The 18685-nt window shown below is 34.8% G+C and overlaps 1 protein-coding gene across 1 annotated transcript; it reads left to right on the top strand.

Annotated features, from left to right (window-relative positions):
• The first annotated feature begins 14 nt into the window (after positions 1 to 14).
• LOC123539046 (uncharacterized) lies at positions 15 to 5507 on the top strand. Its single transcript, XM_045323517.2, has 5 exons — positions 15 to 307; positions 2521 to 2699; positions 3953 to 4125; positions 4547 to 4722; positions 5200 to 5507. Exons 1-5 carry the CDS (start codon positions 79 to 81, stop codon positions 5247 to 5249), a joined length of 807 nt encoding a protein of 268 aa, XP_045179452.1. The 5' UTR covers positions 15 to 78; the 3' UTR covers positions 5250 to 5507.
• Positions 5508 to 18685: the final 13178 nt, after the last annotated feature.

Consider the following 18685-nt stretch of genomic DNA (forward strand, 5'->3'; position numbering starts at 1 on the left):
ATATAAGGTCGCTGTTAATCTCGCCCATCACAAGAGAGAAAAACTGCCGATATTCCTTTCTTCATTGTAAAGATAATTATGGCAAAGCAGTCTTACTTTCTTTTGTGCCTTGCGGTTGTTTTAGTGATTACAAACCTTGCTGAATGTGGTCGTCGTTGTCGTTCTGTATCAAGTAGAAAGCTATCAGCAAAGCTCGATGAGATAAACAGCACACTTAGTGAACAGCTCATTGATGCGAATGCTAATATAAACAAACTCCTAGAGCAGAAAACTGATTTTCCAGCTTGTATAGAACCTTGTCAACCTGGTAAGTATTTGTTTGTACTTACATGTTTATATATAAAAGTATGCAGCAAAAAGCGGTAAGTTGGATGACATTTATTGAGATGCAAAATATAGCAAATTTAAAGTCAAAATGCATGTTGGGGTGTTCATGTGCAAATTCCAAATTGTACGACAGACAGGGTTTCACATGTACCAACACCAGCAGACGATTAATATGCATTTTTATCATTCTAAATAAACATCTTTCATATTTGACTTCCGCGTCCATGGTTATAGGATACGAAATACTAACAATTCAATGAAGAAAAGGAGTGCTCACATTTTCGTCAGAAAGCTTAAAAACGGCCACGAATTGAACAAAACGGGTTTTGTTTTGTGTAACTGCAGTGTATGTCGTAAATGACAATGTTTTTTCCTAATTTTAAATTTTATTTAAATTCGATGTCTGATATGGCTAATGATAATGGCATAAGATTTAACAAGACAAAAGAGAAAAAGGAAACAGGAAAGAAGTGTTAGGCATCAGTCACATCACTTGGAAATTTCTGTTTTCAGTTTGATGAAGGCGCCAGAAATGTTACATTTTTTTGTGTGAAATAATTTTCTTTTCTTTGATTATTTTATTGTAAATATAAATTTATCATCCTGTAGGCATTGCTTGTTGCGACATTGATCTCATAGGATGGGGGTATATGCATTTTATTCCATATAATGTGACGTTCGTAAAAAGTTTTACTATAATCATGAGTATCAAACATTAAACACATTAATACTTAACAAAATTAACCAATCATGGCTATAAAACTAAAAATATAAAACACAGTTATGGATGCTTGTTCCAAACGTACGTACTGTCCCCCCAAAAATGGTGTTGATTACCGAAAGAGCGATGGGCATGCAAAGTGAGCTATAAACTAAATGACATACGGGTAAATGTATACTCAGTTCAGCTGTTTGCCACTTAAGACACTTATCGAAATGAATAATTTAATCATATACGTATCCGAATCAACCATATAGTTTGGCTGAATATCATTTAGTATAATTGATGTTAAGTTACACCTCAAAATGATAGCAACTCATTTTGGTCGTCGCTACCATAATTCGGCCGAGTTTTGGTAGCGACAAAATGCGTTGCAATGGTACATATGATGTGTTTAGGATCATTGAACGAAACGTATTTTGGTAGTTTTTCTACAGCAGGAGTCGTGGTCATTTTTATATTACGCACAAGAGAGAGAGAGAGAGAGATAAAAGGATGGAATGCCTCCTACAAAAATGGTCGGGGAGGCAGTTCGGAGTAAGCGCAGATTCCTAAGCGTATGAAAGGTGCCTCCAACGACGATTCCTATGCAATAACGTTGTATAGTTTTGTTGTTTGAATGTGTTAGTGTTGTCGGAGGGATAGTCCACCGAGATATTCTAAAGCACGAATTTGCTGACTTCTGTAAAACTAAGTCTAAATATGAGTATGGCACGTGAGTGCTCCACCTAGATATTTTTAACCATCCGACATAAAAATAAATTTCGAATTCTGTGCATATTGTAAGGGTCATATTTACTTTTAAAGATATTATAAAACACGTCGTAGGAACCCTTTCTCGTGAATATGCTGAGTTTTAATCTCAAACAGTCTATTCTCACTTATTGGCGTTTGTGAAACCTGTTCCAGTGTCATGCGAACGACGCATCAAGTAAGTGTGGAAAACAGTTGTACAAAGTTCCTTCAATATCTCTTGGTGTATGTCAAGGTTAAAGTTGGATTGATCTCCCTCACTTATGTTTCAATGGTCTTGCATGACAAAATCTAGAACCATTATGTTTTCAAGACCAAAGATTAATGTCGGATGAGCGACTAAGTTCCACTATAACTCTCTTTGAAATGATAGTGTCCATTCATCAAATAATATTTGTTTTTGTAAATCAAGAAATTATAGTCAATGCCGTTTTATGTTGGATGTGTACGTACCCAACGCATTTTGGTAGTACATGTTTGTAAACTACCATATTGAGTTGACATTTTTATAAACTACCATATTGCTATGAGTTTAACGCATGTTGGCACTGACCACCAAATCCAGCCTAATTTTGGTAGTGACAACCAAAAAGCGTTGTTACCATTTTGAGGTGCAACAATGTTGTTTTCCCTGCTCAATGTTTTGTTAGAATCATTATTCTAAAGTATGCTTTAAAACATAAAAATGCTATGAACTAATTGGAAACTGCCAATGACAGACATAAGGGACATGTGGTTTCGAACAACAATTGGTATTGGCAAAGATTCTGTGACGGCATGGAGAACTGGAGATGGGGCGACAGACGATCCAGAGTGCCGAAATGTCAGGAAAAATGGTTGCAGACTTCACTACAGAGATCCGCGGATAGACACGTGGTCCCTACAGAAAATAACAAAGGTTTCTAAAAGTGATTTTCTTGTCATTTAACGCTATTTTTGAAGTCAAGTTACAGGAAGCAACTGACACCAAAGTCGCTGTTAACAATTACTGTTGCCTTTAAACATTGCTATTAAACTTATTTCTAAAACAGCTATTCGATGAATACAAAATAATAATTGTGCAATTTACAACTTACAATTTATACATTTGCTTTATACAATTTGACAGTTACTTTTAAAAATTAAATACCAGTACCTAGACTCCAGTTACCATGCCTAGTAAGTAATAAGCACAGTAATAAATGAATGCAAAATAAAATCATTAACATATCCTATATTTGAATAAAATATGTAATCCAAACCTTTCTATAACTTAGTTCGGATCTTCCTAAAACATGAGCTGAGCAACTGTTTCTATGACACAGACATTTTCATAGGGAATATCTACCAAGATCCATTCTGATATATCTATATTTATATAGCTGAAATTGCTAGCCAATTTTGAAAATACAGTGCAATTTAGAAAATCGAACGGTGTTTTGCAGTTTTAACTGTGTTTTATGTGATCCTTTACCATATTTTTTCCGATGTAACTCATTGCAGAGTTGGAGCGGTCTTCTGCGCATGTCCGAAAGTGATTATCAATTGTAGCGCACGGCAAAAATATCCATATTTTTGCATGTCCGCACGCATTTAGTGTATAATATGCATAAAATACTGACTAAAGGTTAGGGTTAGTATCACAATGGTTACAAAATATATACATTTAAGATATTTTTCGTACAAATTTAGTTAATCCGGTATATACCGGAGTCTGTAATTTATACCGGGGCTCCAAGTCTGCATTGAGTCACAGTCTATTTTTACAAGCCGTTTTGATTTGTCAACACACATGGTATCCCGGTAGTGGTTCTTGTTTATCACACTCTGCCAGGCAATATTAAAACATTCACCTCTGAATCAGCATTCCCAATTTCCACAGAAATGTATTTTGCAAGACTGTCTATTCCAGTTATTCAAGCTGTTTTTATTTTCGGGGAGGTGGAGGTGGGGGGGGGGGGAGGCAGGAGGATAATACCACCAACAGAGGATGGAGCTCTTTTTCTTTATGAGTATTGATAGAAATTGGAATAAATGATTCTTTAGTAGACCGTTTCATACTTAATTTGATTTGCAGAAAACAAGGCTGCAAGTAGGCGTGGCTAATTTCAAAATCATACGTGTTTTAGACCTGTTTAATCTGAGTGACCAAAATCATCATTTTTATTTAAGGTTCAATATTCAATCTACAAAGATGGAAAACAGGTTGCCTGGGTGTTATTTAACGCCGTTGGTAGCACGATGGACAACTGGTTTGACAAAAGTAGAGTAATTGGTTCTAGTTACAATGATCTTACATCTTCCGCAGCATACAACTTTTTTGCAATAAAAGACGAAAGCCCTGTGTAAGTATCATAAATACCATAAAACAGTTAAAAATTATGCTTTCATTAATAAAAAGCGTAAGAATACCTAAACATGCAAATAAAAACCTTCTTCTCATCCTGATCTTAATCAGCTGTAACGTAAACTTAATTCAGTTTAGATTGTTTAAAACTTGATATTATTTAAACTCTGGAACTGTTGTGATGTTACTCAACTGAATTCTTGTTAAACGAACTATGTGATAGCAGTAATGTTGAATTGTAAACTTTACAAGGTAATCATCTTAAACTGTAGTATGCAAAGAATTCACCGTATTGAAAATACTCAGATCACAATGGGTTTCCTAGAAAGGAAATGAGTCAATACCATAAAAGACCATCATTTACAGTATGTTTAATAAAGTTCATTTTTATATAATAATGGAACTCACATTTATTTTAGACTTTTTCGTGTGACACGACACTGGTACGTTTCCAGCAAATTCGCTGGATGTGGTAACGACGACTACTGGTTTGTAACGGAGGAAGGTACAGGAAACTGCGGCTACGACAGACTTACTCAGTATCCATATATCCTGTATTCGCTGGGGCCAACGATGGCAAACACCGCTAATCAAGGTATCGAAATTTGATATTTCTTGTTTTATTGGCGCATTTCTGATTAATGGGCACACATCTGGTCTACAAGTCGTAATTATAGATGCAATAACACTTAAACTGATAGCTGCTGATAAAAGATTTTCTAAATTTGTGCAGTGTTGATGATAACATTAGTCATCATTACTATTTTTATGGAACCCTCTATAACTGGTCATACACACTATATACCTCCAAACCAGACAAAAAAAAACTTTCAAAATGAATATGAATTTTTGAAAACTTCGAACTGCATAGGAGCTTAGATTTCATGCTTTTAAGGGCGTTGAGCTAATCCATTTTTACTTTTAGACATAGTCTAAATAGGAATAGCAGTGCGATGTGATAGAAATTGATGACCATTTTGTTATACATATAAAACACTTTTAAATTATCAGCTTCTCATTTTAAACGAAGGCGTAATAATCAGAAAACTAAAATATTTCTCTTTCGTTTCAGAGAACTTTGGCTTTGGTGATGTTGCTGTGGTGAGAGTAATACAAGAGTAATAACCCTGTCAGCTGACGTGAATGTACATCTAGTAACGTACTGGAGTGTCACTGAGTGCTCGTTTTTTTTTCTAATTTACATAGGCAATATATAAGAAAATACTTTATGTTTTTGGAATTAATCATGATATGCTCACAGATCTTGTAAAATTTCTTGCATTGACAAAAATGATGTTTTCATCTATATTACAGTTGTGCTTTCAACGTATTGAGGATTGACGAAAATATATTACTTCAACCAATAAAACATTAGAAATACTTTTGAAATTGTTCTTTACTCCATTTAAACGCAACTGATTTTTGACAGAAATATTAATATTTAACCTGCTTGCGGCAAGTGACTCTGCCTTCGAGACCAGTGATGACCAGATAAGCCTGCACGTACGTCAGTAAATTTTCAGAAATCGCTACATAACGGTAAGGGAGATCACTGCGTAGAAGAAAACGACTGTTATTTTATTAGTCCGATGTTTTTGTTTCAGATAACTTATGTTACATTTTCATTAATTTAACACAGTTAATTGCACAGCAACCGAAAATTGCTTTTATAAAACCTTAAAAAACACGCACTATGTGCAGTAACATGCGCATAATGCTACTTTAAACTTCCAAAGCATCTTTTTACAGATTTTATCAACTATCACAACAGCAATCTTTAAGTGCCATGTGGCGGCTGTAAAAAGACTCCCCGTACTTGGATTCAGTGTTGTTATATTTTCTGGTCCTTTGGGATCATGGAGTCCATTCAACATATGTGTAATAGAGCTCCGCTTAAGCCGGCGCTAGGGGGCGTGAGAGGTGTTGCACATAACCTCTCATGAATAGACTTAATCAAATCCGAATCTGCTATTATTCTTCTTGGTTGCATTCTTTGCTTCCAAAGGATCTTTTTAGAGATTTTATTAACTATCACAACAGCAATCTTTAAGTGCCGTGTGGAATCGAAATAACAAGTTCTCAAGTGTGATTTATCGTAGAATAACCCGGGTTTTATTTGAAACATTATCGAACCATTATATCAGTCTGGTCTACGGCCTTCGTGATATATTCTTACACGTAGAAAGTAAAAGCACGGGTTTTTGTACGATAAACCACGTTTGGGAACTTAACATTTTTTAAATAAACAATTGAAATTTGACTTTGCTACATATCTAAATATTTTCCTTTCTTGTCGTCGTTGAATCTGGAGGTCAGTGTCTTTAACTATTCTGCATACTGGTCTCGCAGGTTTGAATATACACAAAAATCCATGTAGTATTCTGTCCATATATTCCTTCGATGGATCACAACCATGCACTAATATACCTACAATTTATATATTCTAGTGATACATGTTTTATTTCTTTGATGGTGGTTCAAAAGTAAATATTTTGCTCCTTAGGAGTAATATCTTTTAAATAAAAGGTCTTTTATACAAGCAGAATTGCTAAATTTCATATGGTTCGATTTAAAACCACATTCAGAGGGGAACAGTGAATACATGCCAAAGTACTGTAACTTTCGTGTACGTTTTTAACAGCAGGTTAACTTTCCTTGTGTCAGTTTTTTATGTCTCGGTGAATTAGTAAGCGAAAGTGCCGTGTCATCTTAGGTACGGTTTATCATTTCGTGTGTGTGTGGGATGCATCCAAGATCGAGCTACTGTTATAATAATCAGACTATTTTTGAATAATAGCTCCAGTTATTTTTGTGACTGTCGCAATTTTATCTCCATATTTAGTCATGAATTTCCTCAGTTGTAATTAATGATGTCAGCGACATTAACGTATAATCGAAGCACTCAGTGAGCCAAGCATCTTCTCCCATTTTCGTCTGGGAGTTTGGTTCAAACAACCGTCAGAAAAAAGTTAGAAAAGTGAAATTTTCGTTTCATCACCACAAATTTGGCATATTCTTTTTTCGTGTAAGTGTGTTGGGACAAACAGCTGTCAGAAAAACACAATTCTGTGGTTTTGTATCATGAGCACAAATTCTTTTTTGTCCTGATGGCTTCACAGTTAAGACTAAGCAAAATGATAGAGTCTCGTAGGACAAGAGGACGGATAAGTAAGGCAGATCCTGAGTCTGAAGCTTCATCAGTGCCAATGGTGTCGGTGTCGGACGTGCCAGCAGTTACAGTGTCGGACGCGCCACTGAGGTCCAAAGTTGTACCAGTGCCAGCGGAGACGGCGCCGGATGTGGTTTCGGGGTCATCAAGGTCAGCGTTGGGGACAGTGTCTGCTGAAAATGCTGTTTCGGGGTCATCAAAGTCAGCATTGGGGATAGTGTCTGCTGAAGTAGCGTTTTCGGGGTCATCAAGGTCAGCGTCTGCTGAAGATGCGGTTTCGGGGTCATCAAGGTCAGCGCTGGGGACAGCGCCTGCTCAAGAGTTTAGTTAAGATTAATCATATTTTATTGCTCTCTGTTTCAATGTTACACACAATATTACATACATTTTAAACACACAACAAAAAAAAAAAACAAAAACAAAAGGGATGGGGTACGAATTATTTCAACATCAGCAAACAGCCCTTCCCATAAAAAGGGATGGAAAATTTATTATAAATAATTCAGAGGAATTAATTTTCAAAAGGGAATCCAATAACAATCCAAAGATAATGTCAATAGATGCATTTTTTTTATTTTCATGAGTATTTTCTTGGCTGTGCATCCTGAAAAAAAACAGGACCTTTTAAAATATTTGCAGACAATACGAAATGCAGCAGAACGAAATTCAGCCTTAGTTTGAAAAAGTTACGACGAGCAGTTTAGTTTCAGAATGTCTCTCGATCCTAATAAATCCTGGGCTAAAATTGATTATGAATTGTGGTTGATTTATGTAGGTCATTCAACTTCGGTAGTGTCAAATGAGAATCAAGGTGGACTTAGAAAATGCTTCGATTTCAATTTGAAATGTCCGTAGTTACAATGTGTAAGACCTTTTTGTATGTATACTCATTAAATTGTAGCGGGAATCATCCAAGTCGTTTCTGTTTCACCAGTAGGTCAAGGCCATTCTTTACAGTCCGCGGACAGACAAGTCCATGCCGTCATCAGTCAAGGTCTTCAATCAGAAATCCGACTGCACAACCGAGATTTAATAGCCCTCGGACATTCACCTATAAACACTTATCTTACAGCCAAATACGTTTCAAAATATCCTAACAAGGCAGACGCGAATTCATTATTAAACGGATTTTCTAAAGATTTTCGGTTCAATTTTACGGGTTTTAGATCATCCTCCCGTGCAAAAAAACAAAAAAAAAACAACACTTTAAATCGGCTTATCTTAAAATTTACCAAAAGAACTACAAACAAAATTGGCCAATGAAGTAGATTTAGGAAGAATAGCTGGACCTTTCAGTTCACCGCCTTTTCCAAATCTTAAAATTTCACCTATATGTCTAGTCCAAAAATCCAACAACATTTATCTTACCCGAAATACCATAGTACACATGACGGTATTGATGATAAATATTGTTCAGTAAAATATACCTCTTTTGACAAGGTTGCAAATATGTTTTAACATTAGGCAGAGGGGCAAAGATAGCAAAACGTGATATCAAGTCGACTTTTCGCCTCTTGCCCATTCTTCCTGGCGGTTTCCATTTACTCGGTATGAAGGTTCGGAAAAGCTATTATTTTGATAGAATGCTACCAATGGGTTTTGTCCGGTCTTGTAGTTTATTTGAAACATTTTCTTCTTTCTTGCACTGGTTAATAAGAGTATTTAACAGGTATCAACTCCAGAAAATTGATCATTAATATCTTGACGATTTCATTTTTGGGTCGGAAAAGTAATCAGACAGTTCCATGGTACTTGCAGACCACTTTGAACGTGTTTGCACTGAATGAGGTGTACTTACTGCACATGAGAAGTCCGTGAGTCCTACTACAGTGTTAACATTTTTGGGAATTGATATTGATTCGGTAGCTATGACGATAAGGGTCCCGGTCGGGAAAATTCAGGAGCTAATCAATTGGATGCGTCAACTGTTATGTAAGAAGAAAATTTCGCTATTACAACTGCAATCTCTGGTTGGAGAGCTCAATTTCTTCAGTCGTGTAATAAGGGGTAGTAGAGCATTTTTACATCGTTTTTATTAGGCCATGCAGGGGTTGAACAAGCCGCACTTCCTAAAGCGCGTAACTACGGACATGCGCGAAGATATGCAAATTTAGCTTCAATTCCTCAATGAATTCAAAGGAGTAGTTCACATTCCTGAGCCATTATGGTACAATGATGAAACTTTGGAACTTTACACAGATTGTGCAGGAGGTTGTAACCTTGGTGCCGCGTCTTATTTTCAAGATTAATGGTCATGTTTTCAATGGCTGGAATTCTGGGCTAATAGCGATATTTTGAGGGAAATGACATTTTTGAATTTGTTCCAGTCTACCTAGCTTTCATATTATTGTCAGAAAATCTTGCAAGGAAGAATATACTTTTATGGAATGACAATGAGGCCCTTGTTGAAATTTTGAACAAGCATCCTCAAAATCAAAGAGAGTGATGATTTTAGTTAGGGACCTAGTATTACTATCAATGAAACATGAAATTGTTTTTAGAGCTCGTTATATAAGGTCAGAACACAATGTAATTGTTGATGCTATTTCTAGTAAAAAGTGGGACAGATTCCGAAAGGTAGCAGCAAATGCCAGTCTAAATTCGGAAAAACTGCCCGACCGATTTTTGTCGACGATATTGAGTCCGAAGCTGTTTGTTTAATAAACGACTCTTAAGCTGACAAATGTTGAATGCTTAATCTGTTCTTGTTACACTAAGGGTAGCTCACATGACCAGTAAGTAAGTTACCACTGATCTATAGCTGAAATGAAATGTTTAATTTTGAATGTAAAAGTCACATGGTTTTGATGGAGATTTTGATATGATTTGCCGCGCCAGGAACGAACTTGAATTTGAGTCTAATATATTAATACACTGCAGGCATCAATAATAATTAGAGCTATTTTCAAATAATAGTTTCAGTTACTTTTTTGACTGCGGCAATTTTATCTCAATATTTGGTCATGAATGTCTTCAGCTGTAATTAATGATATCAGCAACTTTAACGTATAATCGAATCACTCGGTGAGCCAAGCATCTTCTCCCATTTTCGACTGGGAGTTTGGTTCAAACAGCCGTCAGAAAAACCCTCCAAACCCTCCGCTGGCTGTTGTGGTTTTCTCTTGAAAATCATGTATACTATGTGAATATCAGTCATTAGCAATGTCTAAGCTTGAATTTTAAATAATGGCTTTATTTTATTTATGCTTCATGTAACATGAGTTAATTAAGATAGGTGAGGTATATATATATATAAAAGCAGAAAATAAAATAACATTTATATTATAACCAGGCCGCCTTTTTTTCCGGTCGTTGCTATTTTTGTTTTGTTTTTTGTTTGTTTGTTTGTTCCTATACTTTCAGTGACGATTAATGTGGAAAACTTAGTGTTTCCGTAGTACGGGACTGGGAGTTCAATCACAACATCGTACGGTAACGGCTCCATTTGGCGAATATAGCATAAAGATGGATTCAGCACAACGAATGTTTTAAGGGAGTGACTGTAGAGCATCATATACTATTTAAAAATGGATTCAGCATGTAAAGACTTATGACTTCATGAGAGATGTTGTTATATTTATTGAAGTAGTTACTTTAGTTTGATTTAAATGGTAAAAAACCGCAATATCTTTGTGATTATATAAACGTTTGTTCTATAAATTTGAAAGAAGCAAAAAGTAGTGAATTCAGCGGGTTGTATTTAACGAACGGTAGTTTTCTTATATAAATGTTAACACTCCCTTTTCTTTCTGTGTTTCTAAATTTCTACTGTAGCGATCTAGTTGTTTACTTTTCAGTATGGGAATATAAGTCTCTAAAAATCTGATATGCTAGAAAATGTCGAAAAAACGTTATGAAGTAAGTGGATTTTATATGAAATAAAGAACAGCTGGATTTAGTGGTGTTCAGCCTGGAGATTTTATGGCGACCATTTTGTCAATAGTTACGTCCCTTTGAATCTTCTATGTGATCGCTATTTATTAGTGTATAAAGTGAACCTTTGAGGAAGTTATATGGCGTCTGTATCAGTTGTAATAGGTAAATATTGACGTTTTATAATTTAACCTATATAAGGTCTACAAAAGACCTGAATGTAAGACCTAATCGGTGATAAGTGCATACCATCATTTATACTTTCGTTTTTATCAGGTGTACAGTGATTTTTTTTGGAAATAATTAAACTACCTTTGCCCGTGGAATTGGGAAAATAAGCGCGACAAATAAAGAAACTGAGAAAATAGTGGCAAGCTTGTTTTTTTCATAAGTTGTTGATTTTTTTTTTTTTTGCCTTTTCTACTGAAATATCTAAGACGAATGGATTAGGTCTCGACTGACTCGTTTTCACTTTGTAATAAAATGTTGTCTGTCAATGATGCTATACAGACCTTGAGTATTTTAATTGAAAATAATCTCCATCAGAAGGGGAAATGTGAAATATATTTGGGAAAAAATGATCATTTTCGGGGAAAAATGGAAGTTCTTTTGCAAGGGAAACAGCCCATAATCGGCACTAAAAATGCCCCCAAAAAACAACAACACTGGCTGTAGTACAGTAAAGTGGTAGATATTTGCAGTTTAGATGATCTTTCTGTAAGGCAGTGGCTAGGAAGCCGGCTCTGTATACACATATAACATATATGAACATGTAAGTCAAGGCTGGCTTAAATAAGTGTATTATAAAGGATCGAGCATTGTAGATAATTTTTAGCTCACCTGTCACGAAGTGACAAGGTGAGCTGTTGTGACCTCTTGATGTCCGTTGTGCGTCAACAATTTCTTTAAAAAATCTTCTTGAAAATCACTGGGCTGAATTACAACAAACTTCACAGGAATGATCCATGGGTGGCACCCTTTCAAAATTATTCAAAGAATTGAGTTTCATGGAGAACTCTGGTTGCCATGGCAACCGAAAGGAAATTTTTTAAACATCTCCTTGTCCAAAACCACAGGGCTTCGGGCTTTGATATCTTGTGTGTAGCATCATCTAGTGGTCCTCTACCAAAATTGTTCAAACTATCCCCCTAGGGTCAAATATGGCCCCGCCCCGAGGGTCACATGCTTCATATAGACTTATATAGAGAAAACTTTGAAAATCTTCTTGTACAAAACCACATGGCCTAGGGCTTTGATATTTGGTATGTAGCATCATCTAGTGGTCCTCTACCAAGAATATTCAAATTATCCCCTTAGGACCCACCCCGTGGGTCCAAGTTTTACATAGACTTTTATAGGAAAAAATGTTTATAAATCTTCTTGATTGAAACAACAACACTTAGACCTATGATATTTGGTTTGTAGCATTGTCTTATGGTCCTTAACCAAAATTGTTCAAATTGTACCCCTAGGGTGAAAAGAGGTCCTGCCCTGGGGTTCCCAAGTTTTATATAGACTTATATTGGAAAAAGCTTTAAAAAGTTTCTTGTCTGAAACCATACGACCTAGGCTTTTGATATTTGGTATGATGCATTGTCTAGTAGTCCTCAACCAAAATTGTTCAAATGGGGTAAAAGAGGCCCCGCCTTGGGATCACTTAGTTATTATGTGAGCATGGCCAACATTCCAATACACTAACCAGTAGTTTGGCAAAAGTAGTCTCCCTTGAATATACACGGCTCGCGGACCCGATAACGTTTATCGATAAGCAGTTTTACTATAGATTTGTATAGGAAAATATATTTCAAACATTAAAAACGTATTTTTATCGTTATTTAACAAAATTTTATAACCTCGTGAAGTAATCTTCATTTTTTGCCCTTTATTTCAATATATTTTTTATCGATGTGATACAAAAACTTATTGCTTCCATTTTTGTTTGAAGTTGATGACTACGGTTTCTATGTATTTCTATATAGAAATTTTGAAAAGATCGGTTATGTCAGGTTTTAAAAGGCTATAAAAAACATTTTCTATCAAAATGACATTATTTTATAACCTCGTGAAGTATTCTCCATTGTCTGAACATTGTCTGGGTATTTTTTATTTTAAAATTGATTTATGACAAATTGCTTCCATTTTAATTTGAAAGTGAAGAAATCGCAATCATGAGCACGCTTTTCACAAATATTTACTTAACGGTACGACGGCACAAGGCAATGCTTATCAATGTGTTGCATATCTATTCGAGCATTTTCTTTAATTATTTATTTATTTATAATTTATTATGATTAAAAGTAAAACTTTTTTGAATTGGCAAACTGTAAGTCACATCTTTAATTGGAAATAAATTGCTCTTAAAAAGTCTGCATTAAATTAAAAAGGCAATTAGAATTAATTCTATGTAATTGCTTTATAAACTGTGTGCCGGTATAATTTTTGACGATATTACAATAAACTATTCAATAATTGAAACATTTCGCGAAAATTTTGTTATGTATGGGCCTAAAATATTACATACAACCATGACTTCATTACGTTCACTGATCACTGCGTGAATGAAAAAGTATAAATTACAAACTGATGAATGATGGTCATATTAAACTGTGGTGATAATTTGATTTATTTACCCGTGCAAACATTTCAGTAGAAGAGGGAAAAGGTACACTTTACGAAACTTATTATTCAAATTAAAAAAAACAACAACAGATGTATATTTATCAAATACAGTTATCACTTTCACCGGTATATGACCTTTTTCATTATCATGATATTGGCAGAAATCTTTTATGAAAACAAAGACATTTTTATAACTTCATTTGTATATTGTTATTCTACATTCTATAAAGGAAAATTACTTCACAAATCTTCATGGTCCACGGGGACCCCTGTTGTGAAAATTGCCCATCAATTAGCAACTATTACATAATCGCTGATAAGCAGCAGATAAGACGGTGTGGACACCTCTTTACAAATGTTTTATGATCTTTTTGCGGATATTGTGAAACAGTGAAGTTTTATTGTAATACAATAATTTTTAATAGCAAATAGATACTTTAGGTTAATTGTGAAATGTAAGATAGTATGTGTTTTAGACAATTACAAAATGTGTTGTATTTTTAACAAATGTATGTATAATATAAATGTGCACAAAGATGACTCAAATGAAATGTCGAACTTATATAGTAGTGGATCTAGGCATTTAAAAACGAAGGGAGACGATCAAAATCCCCTTGATCAAAATCCCCTACACTGAAAAATGACAGGGTGTTACAAAATCCCCTTCATACTTTTGCAGGGGGTATCATAATCCCCTCTATGATTTTTACTTATTTCATCAAGTTCAAATACAACTATTTACAACTTAAAAGTCTATTGCATAAAGCACGTAAATACAATGCCTTTAGCAAACATTATATAATTTGGAGCACTGATATTTATATATCTATAATGTTAATCACAGAGGGGATTATGATACCCCCTGCAAATGTGTGAAGGGGATTTTGTAACACCCAGTCAATTTTCAGTGGAGGGGATTTTGATCAAGGGGATTTTGATATACACTAAAAACACACATGACACTAGAAATTGCCAAAATTTATATATGTGTTTAATTCAGTTAAGGTTGTATTGTCCAGCTGTTCGAAACTATTCTGAAACAAACTGCTTAACAGATATATCACCTAAATTTCTGTTATAATTTTCTACACCCATCTAAAATTGTATGCAAAAAAGTATAATAAGTAAAAAAAAAGTACATCTATGATCAATTTGCCGATAAATAATTTAATAAATAAATATCTGTTATGAGAAGAACATCTCTACTTTATGTCTCAGTTGATTATTTTTATTACAGACGTATTTTGGGGGTAATTAACATAGCCTGGGGTGTTTAACTTGTCTCCATCCGGTGTATTCGCAAAAGTCCATAAACCGCGTAAAACACTTACAGTCAAATGCAGTATTTGTTAAAATCGAGATTTTCAGGGCGATAAATTAAAAAAAAAAATAACTCGAGATTATAATTTTACAACATTAAGTTTCACAGCAAAAAGGGGAAATGCCTTCAAAAGGAATTTGAAAGAAAAGGAACCGTTTAGTGTGATGTTTTATGTATATCCTTTAACACTGAAAAGTGGCATTTTTTATTTTTAAATTTTTGGTCCATGCATTCAACGAAACTTATAACTTCACTCAGCATATACAGGACAGAAAATCAACAATACATACACATGATAAACAAGTATTTTTACTGTAAAATCGTAATTTTACTTATTGTTAAATATAATAGAATCATTTATAACTCGTGAAACAATGTCGGTATCTAGCAAAGTCCATAAAATACAATTAATGCATTACAGTATGTTGCCAAAAGTGACTTTTTTTCATGCTTTGCTTTGTAACTTTGAAATGCACATTCTGTTTTCAATTTTAGACGGATGTTATTAACAGTACTCTGCAAGCTTTAAATGAGTGAAAGTTACATTTTTCTTAAATATCACAATTATCCAGACATAATTTGAAAAAAATAAAAGCTTGCGTATTTCTTTAAGTAAGTTTCTCATTATTTCATTATTGTGAAAATAAGTTTCTGATTTTTTATTATTGTGTTTGATCAACAATATTTTTCTTTACATAGAAATGCAAAAAAAAATGGATTAAATTTAAATGTTATCAATAATTCATTAATCTAAAATAAATTACATTGTTTCCCCTTCTCACTAATTGATACACTTGTAAGGTAGACTGACTCTCCAATAAACATTGACCCTTGTTTATTGGAACCATACTGTGATGGTCATTAGCCCCCAACTGTGCTGGTGAAGACAGAAATCCCTTGGCCCACTGCCAAAATCTAGGCCTTTAAAGATGTGTTATATTCTGCTTTAATTAGCATACTTCAATAATTCTGTCTATAACCAAGATGCGTTGCTCGAATTTACCTATAAATGCCAAACAGAGGTTTATTGATATTTTAGTGTAAAGGGAAACAACTATAACGGCACACAAGGCAAAAAATCAATACCGACAAGAGTTGTGGTTCTCGTATATTTCACGCTCAAAGTTGGGGATGTTATAAAGGAAAAATACTTCGGAATCTTCTAAGAGAGATTTCTCTGGTCAGATTTGCCTACTGTAAACTGACATCAAAATCCCACTGCTGTGACCTAGAAGTACTACTCATACTAAGATTGAGCTTCACTTCATCAAATACAACCTGCTTCCCTTTTTTTTCCTACCAAAATGTCAAAAATACATCCACAATGAAATTTAAACAAAAACTAGCTTTAATTTAGACCTCAATTGCCATACCATGTTCAAATACCTGGCAGCCATTACGCGACTAGACAATATGGCTCTCACGCAGGTTCCTTTACTTTAGTTAGGCATTGAGTGCTCAAAATTTCCGGAGCTCTGGTATAAAACCATAACATATTTAATGACCAGCTGGTCACTAATTAACTCGCCAGGCTTCGCCGATTTCCGTAAACCAACGAAGACAGTGTCACGTGACAAAAATTTGATAAGTCGAAAACAACAATGGCTGATTGGCCGTGGTAGGATTTTGTGTAAAGACGGAAGATAAATTTAGAAATTTACAAATATTTTGCTTTTCTATGCCATTCCTACAAACAATACATTAATGTTATCAAATTAAGCCTGTTGTTCAATAAAAGGAAAGCCAGTTTACCAGAAAATGCGAAACAAATGTGTTGTTGTTGTGTTTCTTGAAATAGATTTAGTATGGCTCTTAGTACTGTCCTGTACGAACAATCATTTACCATGGCTCGTTTTACGGTCCCGTTCGAACAATCAATTGTTCTACATCTGCACAATAGTTCCTAGCTAAAATATTCAGCTCAGAGATTTCATATGCTGTTACGGATCCTTGAGCTAAAACGAATCCCATACTGAAACCTAACCAGGAATAGTGCCAGAAGTCTGTCACGCTATATTTTCAATCAGATGAAATGCAATGAACTCACCTTTTACTTTACAATATTTCTTATTCATTTTCCTTTAGATCTGGCACAAATAATCCATGCAACATAATTTGAACACAAATTTCACATTGGTACCCCTACCTGCAATAGTTTGTCCATCATTGTTGTTGTCCTTTTATCCATGTTATCAGGATATTCTTCATTTTGAAACACCAGTGGTATAGAATCATTATTTATTGACATTTTCTGAGAAATTGTAGGTTTTTTATGGATTTTATCGAAAATGGTTATATCTATGATTAAGGGGGCCCCTTGGCCGAGTGGTTAAAGTCGCTGACTTCAAATCATTTGCCCGTTATTGATGTGGGTTCGAGCCTCACTCGGGGCGTTAAATTCATCATGTAAGGAAGCTATCCACTGGCAGCTGGCTTGCGGAAGGTCGGTGGTTCTACCCAGGTGCCCGCTCGTGATGAAATAATGCACTGAGGGGCATCTGGGATCTTCCTCCACTATCAGAGCTGGAAAGTCGCCATATGACCTAAACTTATGTCGGTGCGACGTTAAACCCAACAAAATAAATAAATTAAATTCATAAATAGGTAAAATTTTGATACTGATTATCAAAAATGACCACGTGCTCTGAACTGTTGCATGATATCATGAGTTTCTCACGAGAGACCGTGCAAGATGTTGCGGTTTGATACTGGTTAGTTAACCAAATGGGGTTTACTCATAACTTAATGGATGCGACCATCAGAAAATAGAAACAGCGTCAGTTAAGTTATGGTAGCCAGAACTAGATAGTCCCCACAATCAATGTCTGCCTGTGACTGGGAGGCGACTGTCTGGTAGACATTTTGATAATTAAGCCTTTATTGAAAACACAGATTTGTGTGCAATATTAAAATAAATAATATTATATTACAAATTACAGGTTAAAAGATGATAAAATATATATTTCAGGCTAGAACAACAGTAATCGAGGCCACTACTGAACTCATTAAGAGACCTTTTGTGTTCGTATTTAAAGGAAAGATTTAATATACAGGGATGTTTTTCTGTATGCCTTATTGAAAAAGCTTGTAGACCAAAAGATTGCGAACGACTTTGTCAAACGCTTTGCTAAAGTCCATTAATATTAGGTTTGTCTTTTTACTAGCTTCAAGGTAATCAAAAATTCTTGATTAAAATCTAACAACTGAGATTCACAGTTATCCAGTTTATTTATAATATTTGATATTAAAACAAGCTCCATCAGTTGGAAGCAAGGCAAGTAAGAGAATAGGTCTGTGATTTCTGGCTTAGCTTCATGGAACCTTTATGTATACAGGGAAAACGATAGCCACCCTCCAATCTTGTGGAACACTGCCAGTACCAAGTGAAGACATGTAAATTCTAGTCCCATTTTTATAGAGGAGTATTTAAGCAGCGTCGAGAGAGAGAGAGAGAGAGAGAGAGAGAGAGACTCTAAATATTATCAATAATTACTAGTAGTTCCAGTATTATCAACTGAAATATGAAAGAAAAAGTAAGCATATTTAATATGATATTTAAACTATGATGTGAACTTC

The sequence above is a fragment of the Mercenaria mercenaria genome, chromosome 16 (assembly GCF_021730395.1).
Source record: "Mercenaria mercenaria strain notata chromosome 16, MADL_Memer_1, whole genome shotgun sequence".
NCBI classification, from domain to species: Eukaryota; Metazoa; Mollusca; class Bivalvia; order Venerida; family Veneridae; genus Mercenaria; species Mercenaria mercenaria.